This window comes from Pelodiscus sinensis, unplaced genomic scaffold, assembly GCF_049634645.1.
Source record: "Pelodiscus sinensis isolate JC-2024 unplaced genomic scaffold, ASM4963464v1 ctg85, whole genome shotgun sequence".
Lineage (NCBI taxonomy): Eukaryota > Metazoa > Chordata > Testudines > Trionychidae > Pelodiscus > Pelodiscus sinensis.
This window is the reverse complement of record NW_027465930.1, coordinates 58119-73329: the sequence shown is the minus strand read 5'-3', so window position 1 is coordinate 73329 and position 15211 is coordinate 58119. Positions and strand designations below refer to the sequence as shown.

At 71.4% G+C, this 15211-nt stretch overlaps 2 protein-coding genes across 4 annotated transcripts in view; one reads left to right on the top strand and one right to left on the bottom strand.

The window, feature by feature from the left end:
- BOP1 (BOP1 ribosomal biogenesis factor) overlaps positions 1–5288 on the top strand; it is a 56713-nt gene extending 51425 nt beyond the window's left edge. For all 3 annotated transcript variants that reach the window (XM_075916833.1, XM_075916834.1, XM_075916835.1), the window contains exons 12-16: positions 1026–1206; positions 1834–2122; positions 2568–2652; positions 2892–2999; positions 4931–5288. In XM_075916833.1, the coding sequence (XP_075772948.1) occupies positions 1026–1206; positions 1834–2122; positions 2568–2652; positions 2892–2999; positions 4931–5084 (817 nt within the window). In that variant the 3' untranslated portion in view covers positions 5085–5288. The remainder of the gene's footprint in view (positions 1–1025; positions 1207–1833; positions 2123–2567; positions 2653–2891; positions 3000–4930) is intronic.
- A 3157-nt stretch (positions 5289–8445) lies between these two features.
- The window catches only part of MROH1 (maestro heat like repeat family member 1), a 64878-nt gene continuing 58112 nt past the window's right edge, over positions 8446–15211 (bottom strand). The window contains 6 exon segments of the mRNA XM_075916832.1: positions 8446–9022; positions 10199–10264; positions 12090–12192; positions 13085–13219; positions 13356–13514; positions 14633–14821. Coding sequence (XP_075772947.1) covers positions 8937–9022; positions 10199–10264; positions 12090–12192; positions 13085–13219; positions 13356–13514; positions 14633–14821 — 738 coding nt within the window. The 3' untranslated portion in view covers positions 8446–8936.

Below are 15211 nucleotides of genomic sequence, written 5' to 3'. Positions count from 1 at the left end.
GTGACCCCCGTGGCCCCCGGCACCCCCCACGTCCCCCTCCCCGTGGCCCCCCCCGGCACAGATCATCCCCCTCCCCGTGTGCCCTGTCCCCCTCCCGTGGCCCCCCCGGCACAGATCGTCCCCCTCCCCGTGTGCCCTGTCACCCTCCCGTGGCCCCCTGGCACCGCCCCACGTCCCCCTCCCCGTGGCCCCCCCGGCACAGATCGTCCCCCTCCCCGTGTGCCCTGTCACCCTCCCGTGGCCCCCTGGCACCTCCCCACGTCCCCCTCCCCGTGGCCCCCCGGCACAGATCGTCCCCCTCCCCGTGTGCCCTGTCACCCTCCCGTGGCCCCCTGGCACCGCCCCACGTCCCCCAAACCGTGGCCCCCCCGGCACAGATCGTCCCCCTCCCCGTGTGCCCTGTCACCCTCCCGTGGCCCCCTGGCACCGCCCCACGTCCCCCTCCCCGTGGCGCCCCCGGCACTGATCGTCCCCCTCCCCGTGTGCCCTGTCACCCTCCCGTGGCCCCCTGGCACCGCCCCACGTTCCCCTCCCCGTGGCCCCCCCGGCACAGATCGTCCCCCTCCCCGTGTGCCCTGTCACCCTCCCGTGGCCCCCCCCGGCACAGATCGTCCCCCTCCCCGTGTGCCCCGTCACCCTCCCGTGGCCCCCTGGCACCTCCCCACGTCCCCCTCCCCGTGGCCCCCCGGCACAGATCGTCCCCCTCCCCGTGTGCCCCGTCACCCTCCCGTGGCCCCCTGGCACCTCCCCACGTCCCCCTCCCCGTGGCCCCCCCGGCACAGATCGTCCCCCTCCCCATGTGCCCCGTCACCCCCGTGGCCCCGACACAGATCACCCTTGTCCCCCCCACCTCCCCATCACCCCCCTCCGATGTCTGTCACAGGTCACCCTCGTCCCCCCTCCCCGCATGCGCCCCCGTCCACACACCTTCCCCCCCCCCCCCGTGACTGGGCTGGGGCTGGGGCTGGGGGGAGCAGGCTGGGCGAGGAGGCAGGGCAGGTCCTGACCGGCAGCCCCCCCCGCAGGGAGCAGTCCATCCTGCTGGTGAACCCCGGCCTCGGGGACAAGCTGCTGTGGGGGGCCACGGACCAAGTGATCGAGGCCTACGAGCCGCCGGAGGAGGAGCGGCTGCAGCCCGTCACGTGGGCCGTGGCAGCCGGCACGGAGCACAGCAGGGGCGTCCGGCTGATCATCCAGCACGGGAAGGTATGGGGGGCTGGGACCTGGCCGGGGGGGGCAGGAGCCAGGCACGGGGGGGCCGGGGCCTGGCCGGGAGGGGGGGGGGCGGGAGCCAGGCACGGGGGGTGGGGCCGGGGCCGGGGCCTGGCCGGGAGGGGGGGAGGGCGGGAGCCAGGCACGGGGGGTGGGGCCGGGGCCGGGGCCTGGCCGGGAGGGGGGGGCGGGAGGCAGGCACGGGGGGGGGCAGGAGCCAGGCACGGGGGGTGGGGCCGGGGCCGGGGCCTGGCCGGGAGGGGGGGGCGGGAGGCAGGCACGGGGGGTGGGGCCGGGGCCTGGCCGGGAGGGGGGGGGCGGGAGACAGGCACGGGGGGGGGGCGGGAGGCAGGCACGGGGGGTGGGGCCGGGGCCTGGCCGGGAGGGGGGGGCGGGAGGCAGGCACGGGGGGGGGCGGGAGGCAGGCACGGGGGGTGGGGCCGGGGCCTGGCCGGGAGGGGGGGGCGGGAGACAGGCACGGGGGGGGGCAGGAGCCAGGCACGGGGGGTGGGGCCCGGCCGGGAGGGGGGGCGGGAGCCAGGCACGGGGGGCGCTCTGCCCAGAGCCCAGCTCAGAGCCGTGGGGCAGGCGGCAGCTGACGTCCGGCCGCGCCGCCCGCAGCCCGTGCAGCAGGTGACCTGGCACCCCCGCGGCGACTACCTGGCCGGCGTCCTGGCCGACAACAGCCACCAGCAGGTGCTGCTCCACCAGGCCAGCCGGCGCTGGAGCCAGAGCCCCTTCCGGCGCAGCAAGGGGCAGGTGCAGCGCGTCCTCTTCCACCCGCTGCGCCCCTTCTTCTTCGTGGCCACCCAGCGCTGCGTCCGCGTCTACAACCTGCTCCGGCAGGAGCTCGCCAAGAAACTGCTGCCCAACTGCAAGTGGGTGTCCAGCATGGCCGTGCACCCCGCAGGTACCCGCCGGGGGCATCACTGCGGGGAGGACTGGGGTCTGATGTGGGGTGGGGGATTGGCAGTGCCCTGCGGGGGGGGCTGTGGTGGGGGGGATTGGCAGTGCCCTGCGGGGGGGGGGGCTGTGGTGTGGGGGATTGGCAGTGCCCTGCGGGGGGGGGCTGTGGTGGGGGGGGATTGGCAGTGCCCTGCGGGGGGGGGGGGGCTGTGGTGTGGGGGGATTGGCAGTGCCCTGCGGGGGGGGGGGGGCTGTGGGGGGGGGGATTGGCAGTGCCCTGCGGGGGGGGGGGGGGGCTGTGGTGTGGGGGGATTGGCAGTGCCCTGCGGGGGGGGGGGCTGTGGTGGGGGGGGGTGGCAGTGCCCTGCGGAGGGATTCTGATGCGGGGGGGGGGGGGGGCTGTGGCCCCTCCATGGCAGAGCCCAGCTGACGTCCCGTCCTTCTGGCAGGGGACAACCTGATCTGCGGCAGCTACGACAGCAAGCTGGCCTGGTTTGACCTGGACCTGTCCACCAAGCCCTACCGGGTGCTGAGGTGTGTGCGCCAGTGGCTGCCCCCCCCCCCTCACGTGGTCTCTCTGGGCCCGGGCCCCTCCCCCCAGCTCCCTGCCACTTCCCCTTAGGGCGCCCCAGGCTGTTCTCCAGCACCCTCTTGCCCTTCAGTGCCCTGGCTGCTCTCGCTCTGCGGCCTGGGGCCTCTGCGGTGGGAGAAGCCTCAGTGCGGGGCTCCCAGCTGCCCTGGGCGCTGACGGCCGCTGCCCTGGGCTCTTGCAGGCACCACAAGAAGGCACTGAGGAGTGTGGCCTTCCACCAGCACTACCCACTTTTCGCCTCCGGCTCGGACGACGGCAGCGTCATTGTATGCCACGGCATGGTCTACAAGTACGTGGGGCTGGCGTGGCTGGGCGTGCTGGGGGCGTGGTGCACGTAGAAGCCGCGGGTGGCATGGCTGAGCGTGCTGGGGGCGTGGTATATGTAGAAGCCATGGGTGGCATGGGCTGGCGTGGCCGGGCATGCTCGGGGCGTGGTGCACGTAGAAGCCGTGGGTGGCATGGGCTGGCGTGGCCGGGCGTGCTCGGGGCGTGGTGCACGTAGAAGCCGGGGGTGGCATGGCTGAGCGTGCTGGGGGCGTGGTATATGTAGAAGCCGTGGGTGGCATGGGCTGGCGTGGCCGGGCGTGCTCGGGGCGTGGTGCACGTAGAAGCCGCGGGTGGCATGGGCTGGCGTGGCCGGGCGTGCTCGGGGCGTGGTGCACGTAGAAGCCGCGCGCGGGTGGCGTGGCCGGGCGTGCTCGGGGCGTGGTGCACGTAGAAGCCGCGGGTGGCATGGGCTGGCGTGGCCGGGTGTGCTCGGGGCGTGGTGCACGTAGAAGCCGCGCGCGGGTGGCATGGGCTGGCGTGGCCGGGCGTGCTCGGGGCGTGGTGCACGTAGAAGCCGCGGGTGGCATGGCTGAGCGTGCTGGGGGCGTGGTGCACGTAGAAGCCGCGGGTGGCATGGGCTGGCGTGCTCGGGGCGTGGTGCACGTAGAAGCCGCGGGTGGCATGGGCTGGCGTGGCTGGGCGTGCTCGGGGCGTGGTGCACGTAGAAGCCGCGGGTGGCGTGGGCTGGCGTGGCCGGGTGTGCTCAGGGCGTGGTGCACGTAGAAGCCGCGGGTGGCGTGGGCTGGCGTGGCCGGGTGTGCTCAGGGCGTGGTGCACGTAGAAGCCGCGGGTGGCATGGGCTGGCGTGGCCGGGTGTGCTCGGGGCGTGGTGCACGTAGAAGCCGCGGGTGGCATGGGCTGGCGTGGCCGGGTGTGCTCGGGGCGTGGTGCACGTAGAAGCCGCGGGTGGCGTGGGCTGGCGTGGCCGGGTGTGCTCAGGGCGTGGTGCACGTAGAAGCCGCGGGTGGCATGGGCTGGCGTGGCCGGGTGTGCTCGGGGCGGGGTGCACGTAGAAGCCGCGGGTGGCGTGGGCTGGCGTGGCCGGGTGTGCTCAGGGCGTGGTGCACGTAGAAGCCGCGGGTGGCATGGGCTGGCGTGGCCGGGTGTGCTCGGGGCGTGGTGCACGTAGAAGCCGCGGGTGGCATGGGCTGGCGTGGCTGGGTGTGCTCGGGGCGTGGTGCACGTAGAAGCCGCGGGTGGCATGGGCTGGCGTGGCCGGCCGTGCTCGGGGCGTGGTGCACGTAGAAGCCGCGGGTGGCATGGGCTGGCGTGGCCGGGTGTGCTCGGGGCGTGGTGCACGTAGAAGCCGCGGGTGGCATGGGCTGGCGTGGCTGGGTGTGCTCGGGGCGTGGTGCACGTAGAAGCCGCGGGTGGCATGGGCTGGCGTGGCCGGCCGTGCTCGGGGCGTGGTGCACGTAGAAGCCGCGGGTGGCATGGGCTGGCGTGGCGCACGTAGAAGCCGCGGGTGGCGTGGGCTGGCGTGGCCGGGTGTGCTCAGGGCGTGGTGCACATAGGCCGCGGCCTGCACATGTGGGAGAAGCCGCGGGTGGCATGGGCTGGTGTGGCTGGGTGTGCTCGGGGCGTGGTGCACGTAGAAGCCGCGGGTGGCATGGGCTGGCGTGGCCGGGCGTGCTCGGGGCGTGGTGCACGTAGAAGCCGCGGGTGGCATGGGCTGGCGTGGCTGGGTGTGCTCAGGGCGTGGTGCACATAGGCCGCGGCCTGCACATGTGGGAGAAGCCGCGGGTGGCGTGGCCGGGCGTGCTGGCGGTGCTACGGCACAGGCCATGGGGGATGGGACCAGAAGGCAAAGGGCGTTGACGTGCTCCCTGTGGGCAGCAGCAGCAGGCCCCAGCCAAGGCCCCCGCCCCCCTCACGTGGTTTCCTCTGTCGTAGTGACCTGCTGCAGAACCCCCTGATCGTGCCCGTGAAGGTGCTGAAGGGCCACGCGCCGGCCCAGGACCTGGGCGTGCTGGACGTCCTCTTCCACCCCACGCAGCCCTGGCTCTTCTCCTCGGGGGCCGACGCCACCATCCGCCTCTTCACGTAGCCCGGCCTGCGCTGTGCCCCGGCCTGAGCCTGCTTTGCAGACTGTCCCCGGGGTGGGCCTGGCCTGACCTAGGAGCTGTCCACAGGGGCCTGGGCCTGCCCCCACTAGGCCTGGGCCTTCGTTGCACACTGTCCCCGAGGGCCCGGGGCTGGAGCAGGCTCCCCAGGGGGCGGTGGAGCTGCTCATTAAACACCTCTGGATCCAGCCGGGCTGCAGCGCTGTCCTGTGGGGGGGCGCTCACCCTCCGGCTGCTCTGCAGATCCCTGGCCAAGCACAGCGGGCCCTTCTGCCCCCACGCGCCGTCCCTGCGTGGCCTGGCCGCCTTCCACCCCCCCTGGGGCCCAGCCGCTGCGTCCTGCCCCTCTGCCCCGACCCCAGAGCCAGCTGCTGTTCCTCAAGCTGGGAGGGCCCAGGTTCAAATGTGCCTGCTGGTGGTGACGTGGGCCTGTGCGAAAGGCCCAACCTGCCCCCTGTACCTCAGGGGGGCGGGCCCAGGGGCAGCTGGGTGCCTGGGGCCCTTTGTGGCTGCAAGGTGGGAGCCAGGTCCCTGCTGCCCGGCAGGCCCAGTCCCTGGGCAATCCCGTGCCCCCAAGCCAGGGCCTGGGGCGGGCAGGGTGGGTGCTGTAAGCTCAGCAGCCCAGCCTGGCACTAGGCAATGCCCCCACCCGGCTGCAGCTCCCGGCTTGGCTGGGCAGGGCCCTGAGAGCCCAGCCCTGGACACGCTGCCTTGGTCCCACAGGTTTATGGTGCCCCACATGGAGCGGGGGGCAGCTGCAGGGCTGGCGCTGTGGGAACGGGGGCGGTTGCTGCTGCTGCACATCCTGCTTCGCTGAGTTCCAGCTCGCACCCCCGGGCGCCAGGCCCCCAGCCGTGCAGGAGCCCGCCCTGTGGCCCCCACGTAGCACAGCTACCCTGGGCCCTGCCCCTCCTGCCCGCTGCTTTGTCCCCCCCTTGCAGCCAGCCAGGGTCCTGCTCGCTGTGGGGCCCAGTACTCCGTGTGGGGGGCTGGCTCCCCCACATGTGGATTGGCCCAGACCCCGAGGCTACAGCTACTGGGGCAAGATTTTGCGCAAATACGTTTGGGTTAAGGGCTTCGCGCACGAGCGCGTCTGCACCGGCGTGGGCCTTCGCGCACGAGCGCGTCTGCACCGGCGTGGGCCTTCGCGCACGAGCGCGTCTGCACCGGCGTGGGCCTTCGCGCACGAGCGTGTCTGCACCGGCGTGGGCCTTCGCGCACGAGCGCGTCTGCACCGGCGTGGGCCTTCGCGCACGAGCGTGTCTGCACCGGCGTGGGCCTTCGCGCACGAGCGCGTCTGCACCGGCGTGGGCCTTCGCGCACGAGCAGCCCTGGACGCAAGGACGCGCCGGGATCCCAAACTGTGACACGGGGACCAGGAAATCCAGTCGTGAGCGTTCAGTGGCCTGGTAACATGCAGTTGCATATTTATTAATCAAATTATGAATATGCAAATACATTGGTTTGGGGCCTCCCAAAGCCCCCAGGGCCAGCTTTAGCTACGGCCCCCCCACAACATTCTCACCAGCAAGTGAAGGGAACGGGGGTTGGGACAGGGGCCTGTGAGCAGATACACCCTGCACCGCCCCAGCGCGCAGTGACCCGGGCAGACAGCCCACCCCGCGGTGGGATCGTGTAGCCAGGGCCTCAGTGCGGGCCCCGGGTTCTCTCCACGCTGACACTGGAGCCTTTAACCCTCGGGGCAGCGCGGGGGCTATTGACGAGGCTCTGCTCTTGCGTGTTTGTTCAGGGGCTGCGTGCGCCCGACCGTGTCCCGCTCCGCTGGCCGGTTCTCCCCCTCCCACCAGCCACGTCGCTCCCCCTCGCCCCTGCCAGCCCTGCTTCCGCTGGTCGGTTCTCCCCAGCCCCATGCTTCCCATATCCAACCCCCCCCTCTCCCTGCAGCCAGCAATAAGAGCTCACCCAGTACCCCTGAACCCTACGGCTGCATCCACCCAGCCCGGCTGAGGGCCTGGGGACCCCAGCGCTGAACGGACAGTTCCTGCGCAAGGAGCCCTGATTTCAAACAGCCGCGTTCCTGCGCAAGGAGCCCTGATTTCAAACAGCCGCGTTCCTGCGCAAGGACTCCCGCCCGTGGAGACAGGCGGCAAGTTTTTGCGCAAAATCTTGCCAATCTACGTAGCCACAGCCCGAGGCTCAGCCTGGGCAGGTAACAAGGCTCTTCCCAGGGGGGAGACAGGGAGGTGGAGCTGGGCAAACATGAAGAGACGGGGCCTGGGGACCCACCCCGGGGGGGGGGGGGGAGGCTGCCCACCCCTCACTCCCACGTCCACACAGAACCCGGGCCAAGCTGGATCCTGGAGAAGCAATACACTCTCTCCCCCTCCCCCCCAGTTCTACTGGCTGGCAGAAGCACAGCTGGTCAGGGGTCCCCGACGCATCCTCACACTTGGCTCCCTCCCACAGGCCAGCCCCACTGCTCCCAGAGGCACCATGCCAGGACCTAGCCCCACCCCTCCAGCCAAAGCCGGATGCAAGCAGTAACAGCCCCCTCGCCCCTGCCCCCACATTTTAACAAGGAGGGAAAGGGGCCAGGAGCCTACGCAGCCATGCCAAGCCTGGCTACCGAGCCTGCGGCCTCCAGTCACAGCCCAGCCTGTTCACTCTGGAGCCTACTGCCAACTTGAGACCGGCTACATCTACACGGGCAGCTTCTCGCCCAAGAACTGTTTTGCAGAATAGTTCTTGTGCAAAACGTCATCCACAAGAGCAGCCACACGGCCACGTGCTTGTGCAAGAAAGCTCCGATGGCCATTTTAACCACAGGGACACCTCGCGCAAGAAATGCAAGTTGCCTGACCAGGCTGCCCTGCGCACTAGGGCTTGTTCCTCGGGAGAGGCAGGACTCTTCCGGCAGGAGGCCTGTTTCCAGCGCTCGGCTGTAACTTGCCTTGTGCGAGACGCGCCTGCAGTGGAGACACCCGGCCAGTTTTTTGTGCAGCAACGGCTGCTCGTGAGCAAGAAGCTGCCAGTGTAGACGTAACCCTCGAGGTGGGCTGGAGGGGCCTTGCTGTAGGCTCAGGGTGCCAGCCCCGCTTTCCCTGCCCAGGCCAGTCCCATGGGGAAGGGTAACACCACAAGCACTGCTCCCCCACTGCCCACGCCTGCTGGCAGAGGAAAGTACGAGACAGGCCCCAGGGTGTAGCTACAGCACAAGACAGCAGCAGCCCCCCAGCACTCCCCTACCTCGCCCGCTCCTGCCCCCCTGCTGGTCTGGCCTCAGTGGCCATGAGTTCCACACAGCCTGCCCAAGGGCCCAGGAGCCCCTCACCAGAGCCAGCCCCGGGGGTGGGGGGTCGCACTGAGCCGGGGGAGCGCAGGGTCTCTGAGAAGCAAACGTTTATTTAAAAATAAGTCCGTCTGGGGTATGTACAGGGGCCGGGGCAAGGGACGGCTCCAGCCAGCCCAGGGCACAGCTGCCCTCAGCCACTGGCCAGGCCCTGCTGTGCCAGGGCCACGGGGCAGGCTCACGGGCGCCCTGGTGCAACAGGGGAGGGAGGGGCCATGCAGTGATGGCCGGAGCTCCTGCCAGCCCCCAGCTGTTCTGGGGGCCCAGGCCTAGGACATGCAGTGCAGGAGCCCAGCAAGACCGGGGTGCCACCTCAGCTCCATTCTCAGTGCCCAGCCCGTGCGCAGGGAGTGAAGGGGGGTGCGGGGCACAGCCCAGCCCCACGGCACGGCCGGGGGAGGAAAAGCAGCAGCAGGCGGCGGGGCAGAGCCCAGGGTGCAGGAAGACGTGGCTGCTCCAGGGCGAGGGCCGGACATCCAGCCCCTCGTGTTCACGGGGCCCGGGCGCCCCTGGGCCCAGCTGCTGCTCACACAACCCGGGCCAGGCGGCCCAGTGTCTCAGCCACCTTGGTGCGGACGACGGGCGCCGGGTCCTTCAGCAGCACCTGCAGAGCTGGAACGAGAGCACGGGGGGGCAGCTGGGGGCCTGTCTCCCTCCGCCCCACAGGGCCCCCAAGCCCTCAGCCCCCGCCCCCCTTCGGCACAAGGCCCACAGCAAGACGAGCCTGGACCCTCGCCCAGGCCAGGGAGCCCGGCAGGGGGAGGGGCAGCTGCTGACTTGGTGCCCCAGCACGAAGGGGGTGGGAAGGCCTGGAGGAGACGAGCGTGGCCGCTGCCCGGCACGGCGCAGACTCCTGGGCACGACTCATTCCAGGCGCAGGGACCCGGCCGACCCAGCTCAGGGCAGGGGCCCGACTCTCTCGGCCGGGAGCCGTCCTGCGGGCAGAGGCGCCGTGACCCCGCCAGCGTTCACAGCGCCTAGCCCAGGCCCGGCAGCACGAGCCCTTCTCCAGTAGCCTGGTCCCAAGCCAGCGCCCCGCCTGCCCCGGGGAGGGGGCTGGAAATCAGACCCCAGGCAGCTAATCCACTCAATCCGGGAAGCTGAGCTCCCTCCCGCGATTACTCAGACACTCGGATTCGCTTTCAGCCCCCACCAGACCGGCCTCTTCTGGAGGCTCCGGGAGCCAACGGAAAGAGCCTTTTGCCTTTTTTAGTGTTGGAAGCTCTCCTGGAACGGGCCGCGAGTTTCCGTGCATTACTCTATGCTATGAGGTCACTCGCGACAGGGAAAAATCCCTGAAATCCAGGAAAATTACTTAACTCCGCTCGGAGGGCCACCAGCTTCACGCCGACGTTTCAGGGGGCCTGGGTGAGCTCGAGCTGGGCCGTCTGAGCAAACCCGCAGCTCCTGCTGCTGCCCTGGGGGCCCCGTCCCTGGGGGCCAGCCGCAGCGCTGGGCAGTGAGCCGGGCTGGCGGAGCCCTGGGGACACGTGCGGGGCTGCTCCAAGCCCCTTCCCCAGCTCAGCAGAGGAGCCAGCGGCTGGGGACGCTGCTCTGGAGCCAGGGGAGCACCAAGCAAGCCCAGCACGCCCCGGCCACGGCAGGGAGCCAGGCCCGGGAAGAGGTGGACTGGCAGGGGGCAGTCACAGTCCCGCTGGGCTGGCCTGTCCGCCCCCCATGCCCGGGCCAAGCCTGAGTGAGACAGCCACATGGGGGGGGGGGGGCGCCACGCTCTCCAACCGCTGCTCCCCCCAGCCCCGCCCACCCGCCCGCGACGCCCTGACTCACCAGAAACGAGCTGCTCCAGGTCCACGTGTGCGCAGGACTCTTCGTCCGCGTGCAGCACCAGGAAGCCTGGAGCCAGGAGAGGGGCAGTTACGGGCCGGCTGGGGCAGAATCCAAGCGCCCTAGAGCAGGCAGGCCCAGGGGAGCAGGCCAGAGCCGCCCGCACCTCACCCCCAGGTTCCCTCAAGCGCCCGAGGCCCCATGGGCCCCCGTGGCTGGCAATGGCCAGTCCCCAGCTGACCCCTGTGCCCAGCGCCCCCTCCCCCCGGAGCCCCTTGTGCCGGGTTCTCTCCAGGCAGCTCCCGACAGACGGACCCAGCCTGCCCCTCACCGGCCTCGCTCAGCTGCAAACCCCCCTCCGCAGGATCCCTGCCCTGTGACCTTGGGGCTCTTCGCCAAGCCCTCCCTGGCTTCCACCCCCCTCCCACCAGGGCCCTGGACGTGAGCTCTGCTCTCCCACACGCCCTCTCCAGGCACCGCAGGGCCCCCCGCCGAGGCAGAGACCGTGCACCCCACAGCAGCAGCCAGCCCCGACTCAGCCCCCTCGGGCGGCGGAGACCCCAGGAGTCCGGAGCAGGGCCGAGCCCGCACGCCTCGGTTCGCCTGCAGGGTAACTAAGGGCCCAGGGCCCAGCCTGGCCGCTTTTAATCCACGTCACTCGAGCCAGGGGCCTCTTCTCTTCATCGTCTTTCTTCAAACTGTCATGGGGCCAAGCGCTCCCCCCGCCGCTGGCCTGGCCGGCTCGGCGCCCACAAGCCCAGGCCGAGTGGCAGGAGTTCCATTTCCACCCTGGAGTTGGGCATCGGGACTCGACCGTCACCCTGCCCAGGGCTGACCCCAAAGCCACGGGCTCCTCCGTCACCCTGTTCACCCGGCTTCAGCACCGGCCCGCCAGCCTTCCTCTAGGGCGGCGGCTGCTCGGGGTCCCGCAGGACGGTTCGTTACCGTCGCCCATGGCCAGGGCTGCCGGACTCGCTGGTTCCGCCTGGCGGGTTTTTCCTGCCGTGTCACTAAAGCGGCGCACGTGGAGCCAGGGCCCGTGGCGGGAGGGGCGGGCTGGCTGCACCCAGCACTGAGGGTGAGAGCCAGGCTCCCTGCCTCTGATCCCAGTGCTGCTCTGGGTCAACCTGTACCCAGCCCACGTTCTAGGCCCCCAGCGCTCTGCCCTGGCCCGGGACACCCGCCTGGGCACGACATCCCGGCGGCCCATGGAGATGGAGGAGGCCGCTCGCTCGCCTGGGGTGCCCATCGCTGATCAAGTCTTTCCTGCTGTTCCAAGACTTGCTGAAAATCAACAGCAGCCATCCTGCCCGCAAGCCCCCAAAGCAGCTGCTGCTCTCAGCTGGCTCGCGTTAGCAGCTGCTGCTCTTCAGGTGCAGTGGGGAGAGGGTGAGTCCGGACACGGCGTCTCAGCTGGTTTATTCCCAAACACGGGCCACATCCGTATCAAACCACCCACGCGTGGCTGCTTGGCAGCACCCTTCCGTCCCAGGCACACTGAACTCCGGCCACAGCTTTCTGGCTTGTCCTTCTGCTGCCCTTGTCCATTCTCAGCAGCTCCCAACATGAACGACCGTCCCTTTCCCATCTCCAGTGTGTTTGTACAGAGAAGTAAAGCAGCGAACGGTGTCGGTCTCGCAGCCCGCGCAGCCTTCCTCCTCCGTGGGCAGCTGAGGGGACGCGCTGGCAACCCCGGTCACCACGCCGTTCTCCGACGCCATTCGGCCTTGCAGCTGCTCCGGCTGATCGTTGTTCCCGTCCGTGCGGAGCTGGCCCTTGGGCAAGCGCGCTACAAAGGGGTCGCTGCGTTCGGCGCACGGCCACAGAGCGAGGACCCGGCTCCAGAAGGCAAGCCCACCCACCGACTCGCAGCTCCCCGGCCAGGCAGCCTCACCTAGAAACATGGCCGCTGCGGCTCGGACGTCCACCCAGCTGCTCTTGAAGTAGAAGAGGTTGGTTGAGATCAGCCGATTCAGCATCTCGGGGTAGCTCTGCGTCTGAAGGAAACCCCCGAGAATGAGCGGGGCTCCTGCAGGCCCCGGTGCTCCCACATGCGCTGGGCCAGGCCGTCCTGCCCACCCCACAGGGCCACACCCAGCACCGGCGAGCCCCCGTGGGCACTGGCACGGGCCGGCCCTGAGGAACGGGGGGGGGGCCTGCCCGCCGGCCCTGCAGGAGAGCTCCTGGGGGAGGCAGAGTGAGGGAACGGGCGCCCCATGCCGCCTCACCGGGACCCTCTCCGGCCAGCCGTGCTCAGCGCAGCGAGGGGCCCTGCTGGGACAGGCTGGACACGCTCGGGGAGCCAGCGACTCCGGGGAACAGCAGCCCTCAGCCCCCTGCGTGGAAACCAGGCACCGGCAGCAGGGGCTGCCCAGGGGAGATGAGCCCAGAGCACCCCACACTGCAGGGACAGTCCCTGCTGGAGGAGGAAACCCCCTTCCCAGCCCCACTCGGGGCTCCGCAAGGTCCGTACGAGGTGCCGGCCCCATCGCCCTGCAGGCCACGGGCTGGGAGGCTGGCGAGCGGACGCGGCGCTGTGAGCGGGCGGGGGGCCGGGCCCAGGGTCCTTTCCCCAGGGCCTGCGGGACGGGGGCCCCGGGGTCACGGCGCTCGAGGCTAGAGACAGACAGTCCCCAGCCCTCGCCCGGCGCTTCGGTTGGCTGCTTTCGGGCGCCAGAGCAGGGCCGACCCGGGGACAGACTCCCAGGACCGAGCCGCCGCCGGCCGCCCCCCGCCGCCCGGCCGCCCCCGGCCGCCCCCCGCACCCCGGCCGCCCGCCGCCCGGCCGCCCCCCGGCCGCCGCCCGGCCGCCGCCCGGCTGCCCCCGGCCGCCCCCCGCCGCCCCCGGCCGCCCCCCGCCGCCCCCGGCCGCCCGCGTGGCTCGCTCACCAGGTGCTTGCAGACGTCGTTCATGAACTCGCCGTAGTGCAGCCCCCGCTCCTCGTGCAGGTGCCGCAGGAACATGTCGCACAGGCCCTGACAGCCCATGCTGGGGCCACACGTGCGTAGGGCGAATTTACAGGCCTGCGGGACACAGAGGAGACAGCGACTCGGGTTAGTTGCTGGCAAGGGGCCCGCCAGGCTGCCCAGGGCCTGGCTCCCCGCCGGAGGGCAGCGTCACCGCCCCCCGCCCCCCCACGGCCCCCCCACGGCGACTCACCCGGGCGACCTCGGGCGCCGGGTCCTGCAGGTGCAGCAGCAGCGTCACCAGCCCGTTCAAGATCTGCTCGAAAAAGACGTCGTCTTCGCCGGTTCCGCCGCAGAACCGGCTGAGGTTCCCGAAGAGGAGGATGGAGGCCTTGCGCAGCGCGGGGCTCTCCTGCGGGCGGCACAGGGCCACGCGGGCACCGGCTCAGCCAGCGGCACGGCCCCGTGTCTGCCAGGCGGCCCGGGGAGTGGCTTTCCCCCAGCCCACAGGCTGCCCCCCCCCACCCCGTCTCCAGGCTCCCCTGACCACAGGCTGTGCCCCCAGCTGCTGCCCCACCCGCAGGCTCCCTCCCCCCCCCCCGCCCGTCTCCAGGCTCCCCCGACCGCAGACTGCCCCACCCCGGCTGCCGCCCCACCCCCTTCTCCAGGCTCCCCCAGTCCTGAGCAGACAGGCTGGATTGTGGTGAAGAGCAGAGGGGAGGTTTCAGCTTCCCCTGCCTCAGTTTCTTCAGCTGTGCAATGGGCTGAGAGCCCTGCTGGGGGAGAAAACGAGTGGCCCCGGATGGGCACTTGGACAGGGCTGGGCACCGTGGGGTTCTCCCCTGCCATGTCGCTCCTGCTCTGCCGCTCTGGGTCTTTGCTTCCAGCCCCTTTGGCCCCCGGTACCACTCAGTACCCGCGTCTTCAGCCAGGCCCTAGCAGAGCAGCCCCGGGTGCTGGCAGCTCCCGCCTGCGGGCCCCGGGCAGAGATGGACGAGTGCCCAAGGCGCCTGCCGGGGGGAGGAGGGGAGCTGGGGGCCCAGAGCACGTGGGGAAAGCGCGGTGGGGCCCGGCGCCAGGCAGGCCTGTGGAGCGAGTCCAAGGGGCTGGGCCAGCCACAAGCCAAGCAGGGTAGGAGGTTGAGGCGAGCGAGCAGCAGCCCCCCGCCCGCGCCACCCCGGCATCCCTCCCAGCCCAGGCCTGCCTCCGACTGCCGGGGCTCCTGGACCAGGCCCTGCGCTGCTCCGTCCGGCAGGGACGCTTGGCCTGGCCCTGCCCGGCCGCGCTCAGGCTCCTACTCAGCTCCCCAGAGCTCCCTGCAGCCCACGAGCCTCCCCCTGCCCGCCCGTCCCCGCATGGGGCTGGAGCCCGGGGCTCTGCCCTGACGTGCTGGAGGAGAGTGGCCCCAGCAGGCTCCTCCCCCCGGCCCCAGCAGGCTCCTCCCCTCCCCCCCCCCCCGCCCCCAGCAGGCTCCTCCCCCCCCGGCCCCAGCAGGCTCCTCCCCCCCACCCCCCCGGCCCCGGGCCTTACGCTGTCGAAGAAGGGCCGGGAGCGGATGGCGATGTGCAGGAGCATAGAGCGGGCGTCCCGCTCCTCCACGTGCCCCAGGAGCTTGGACAGGCCGGCCATGGCCTCCAGCGCCACCAGGTTGTCGGGGTCGTCCTTGTCGTCCAGGCCATTGACCATGGAAGCCAGGAGCTGGGCCCCGTGTTTCCGCACCTGCCGAAGGAAGCAGCGAGCTGGCCTCACGCCCAGCTGCGGGGCCCCCGGGGGTCCCCAGGGCCCTCCGGGCGCAGGGAGGGCTGGGCCCAGCTTCTCCAGCACCTCCTTAGAGCCAAACAGGGCCCAGGGCTGGGCCGGGGCTACGGGGCCCCCGCTTTGGCACAGGGCCGTGCAGCTTGGCCGGGGCCCCCAGGACGGGTCCATGACCATCGGCCCGGCCCGGCCCAGGGAGCAGGGCACTCCAAGCCGTTTCCCCAGGCGCGGGGGAGGCTTGTTCTGCTGCCAAAGGGGTCCCGTCTTGAGCACGCTCCAGCCCCGGGCTGCAGGACTGGGACGGCGGAGCAGCGGGGGGGGGGGGGGGGCGACTCAGCAACACCAGGGGGATGT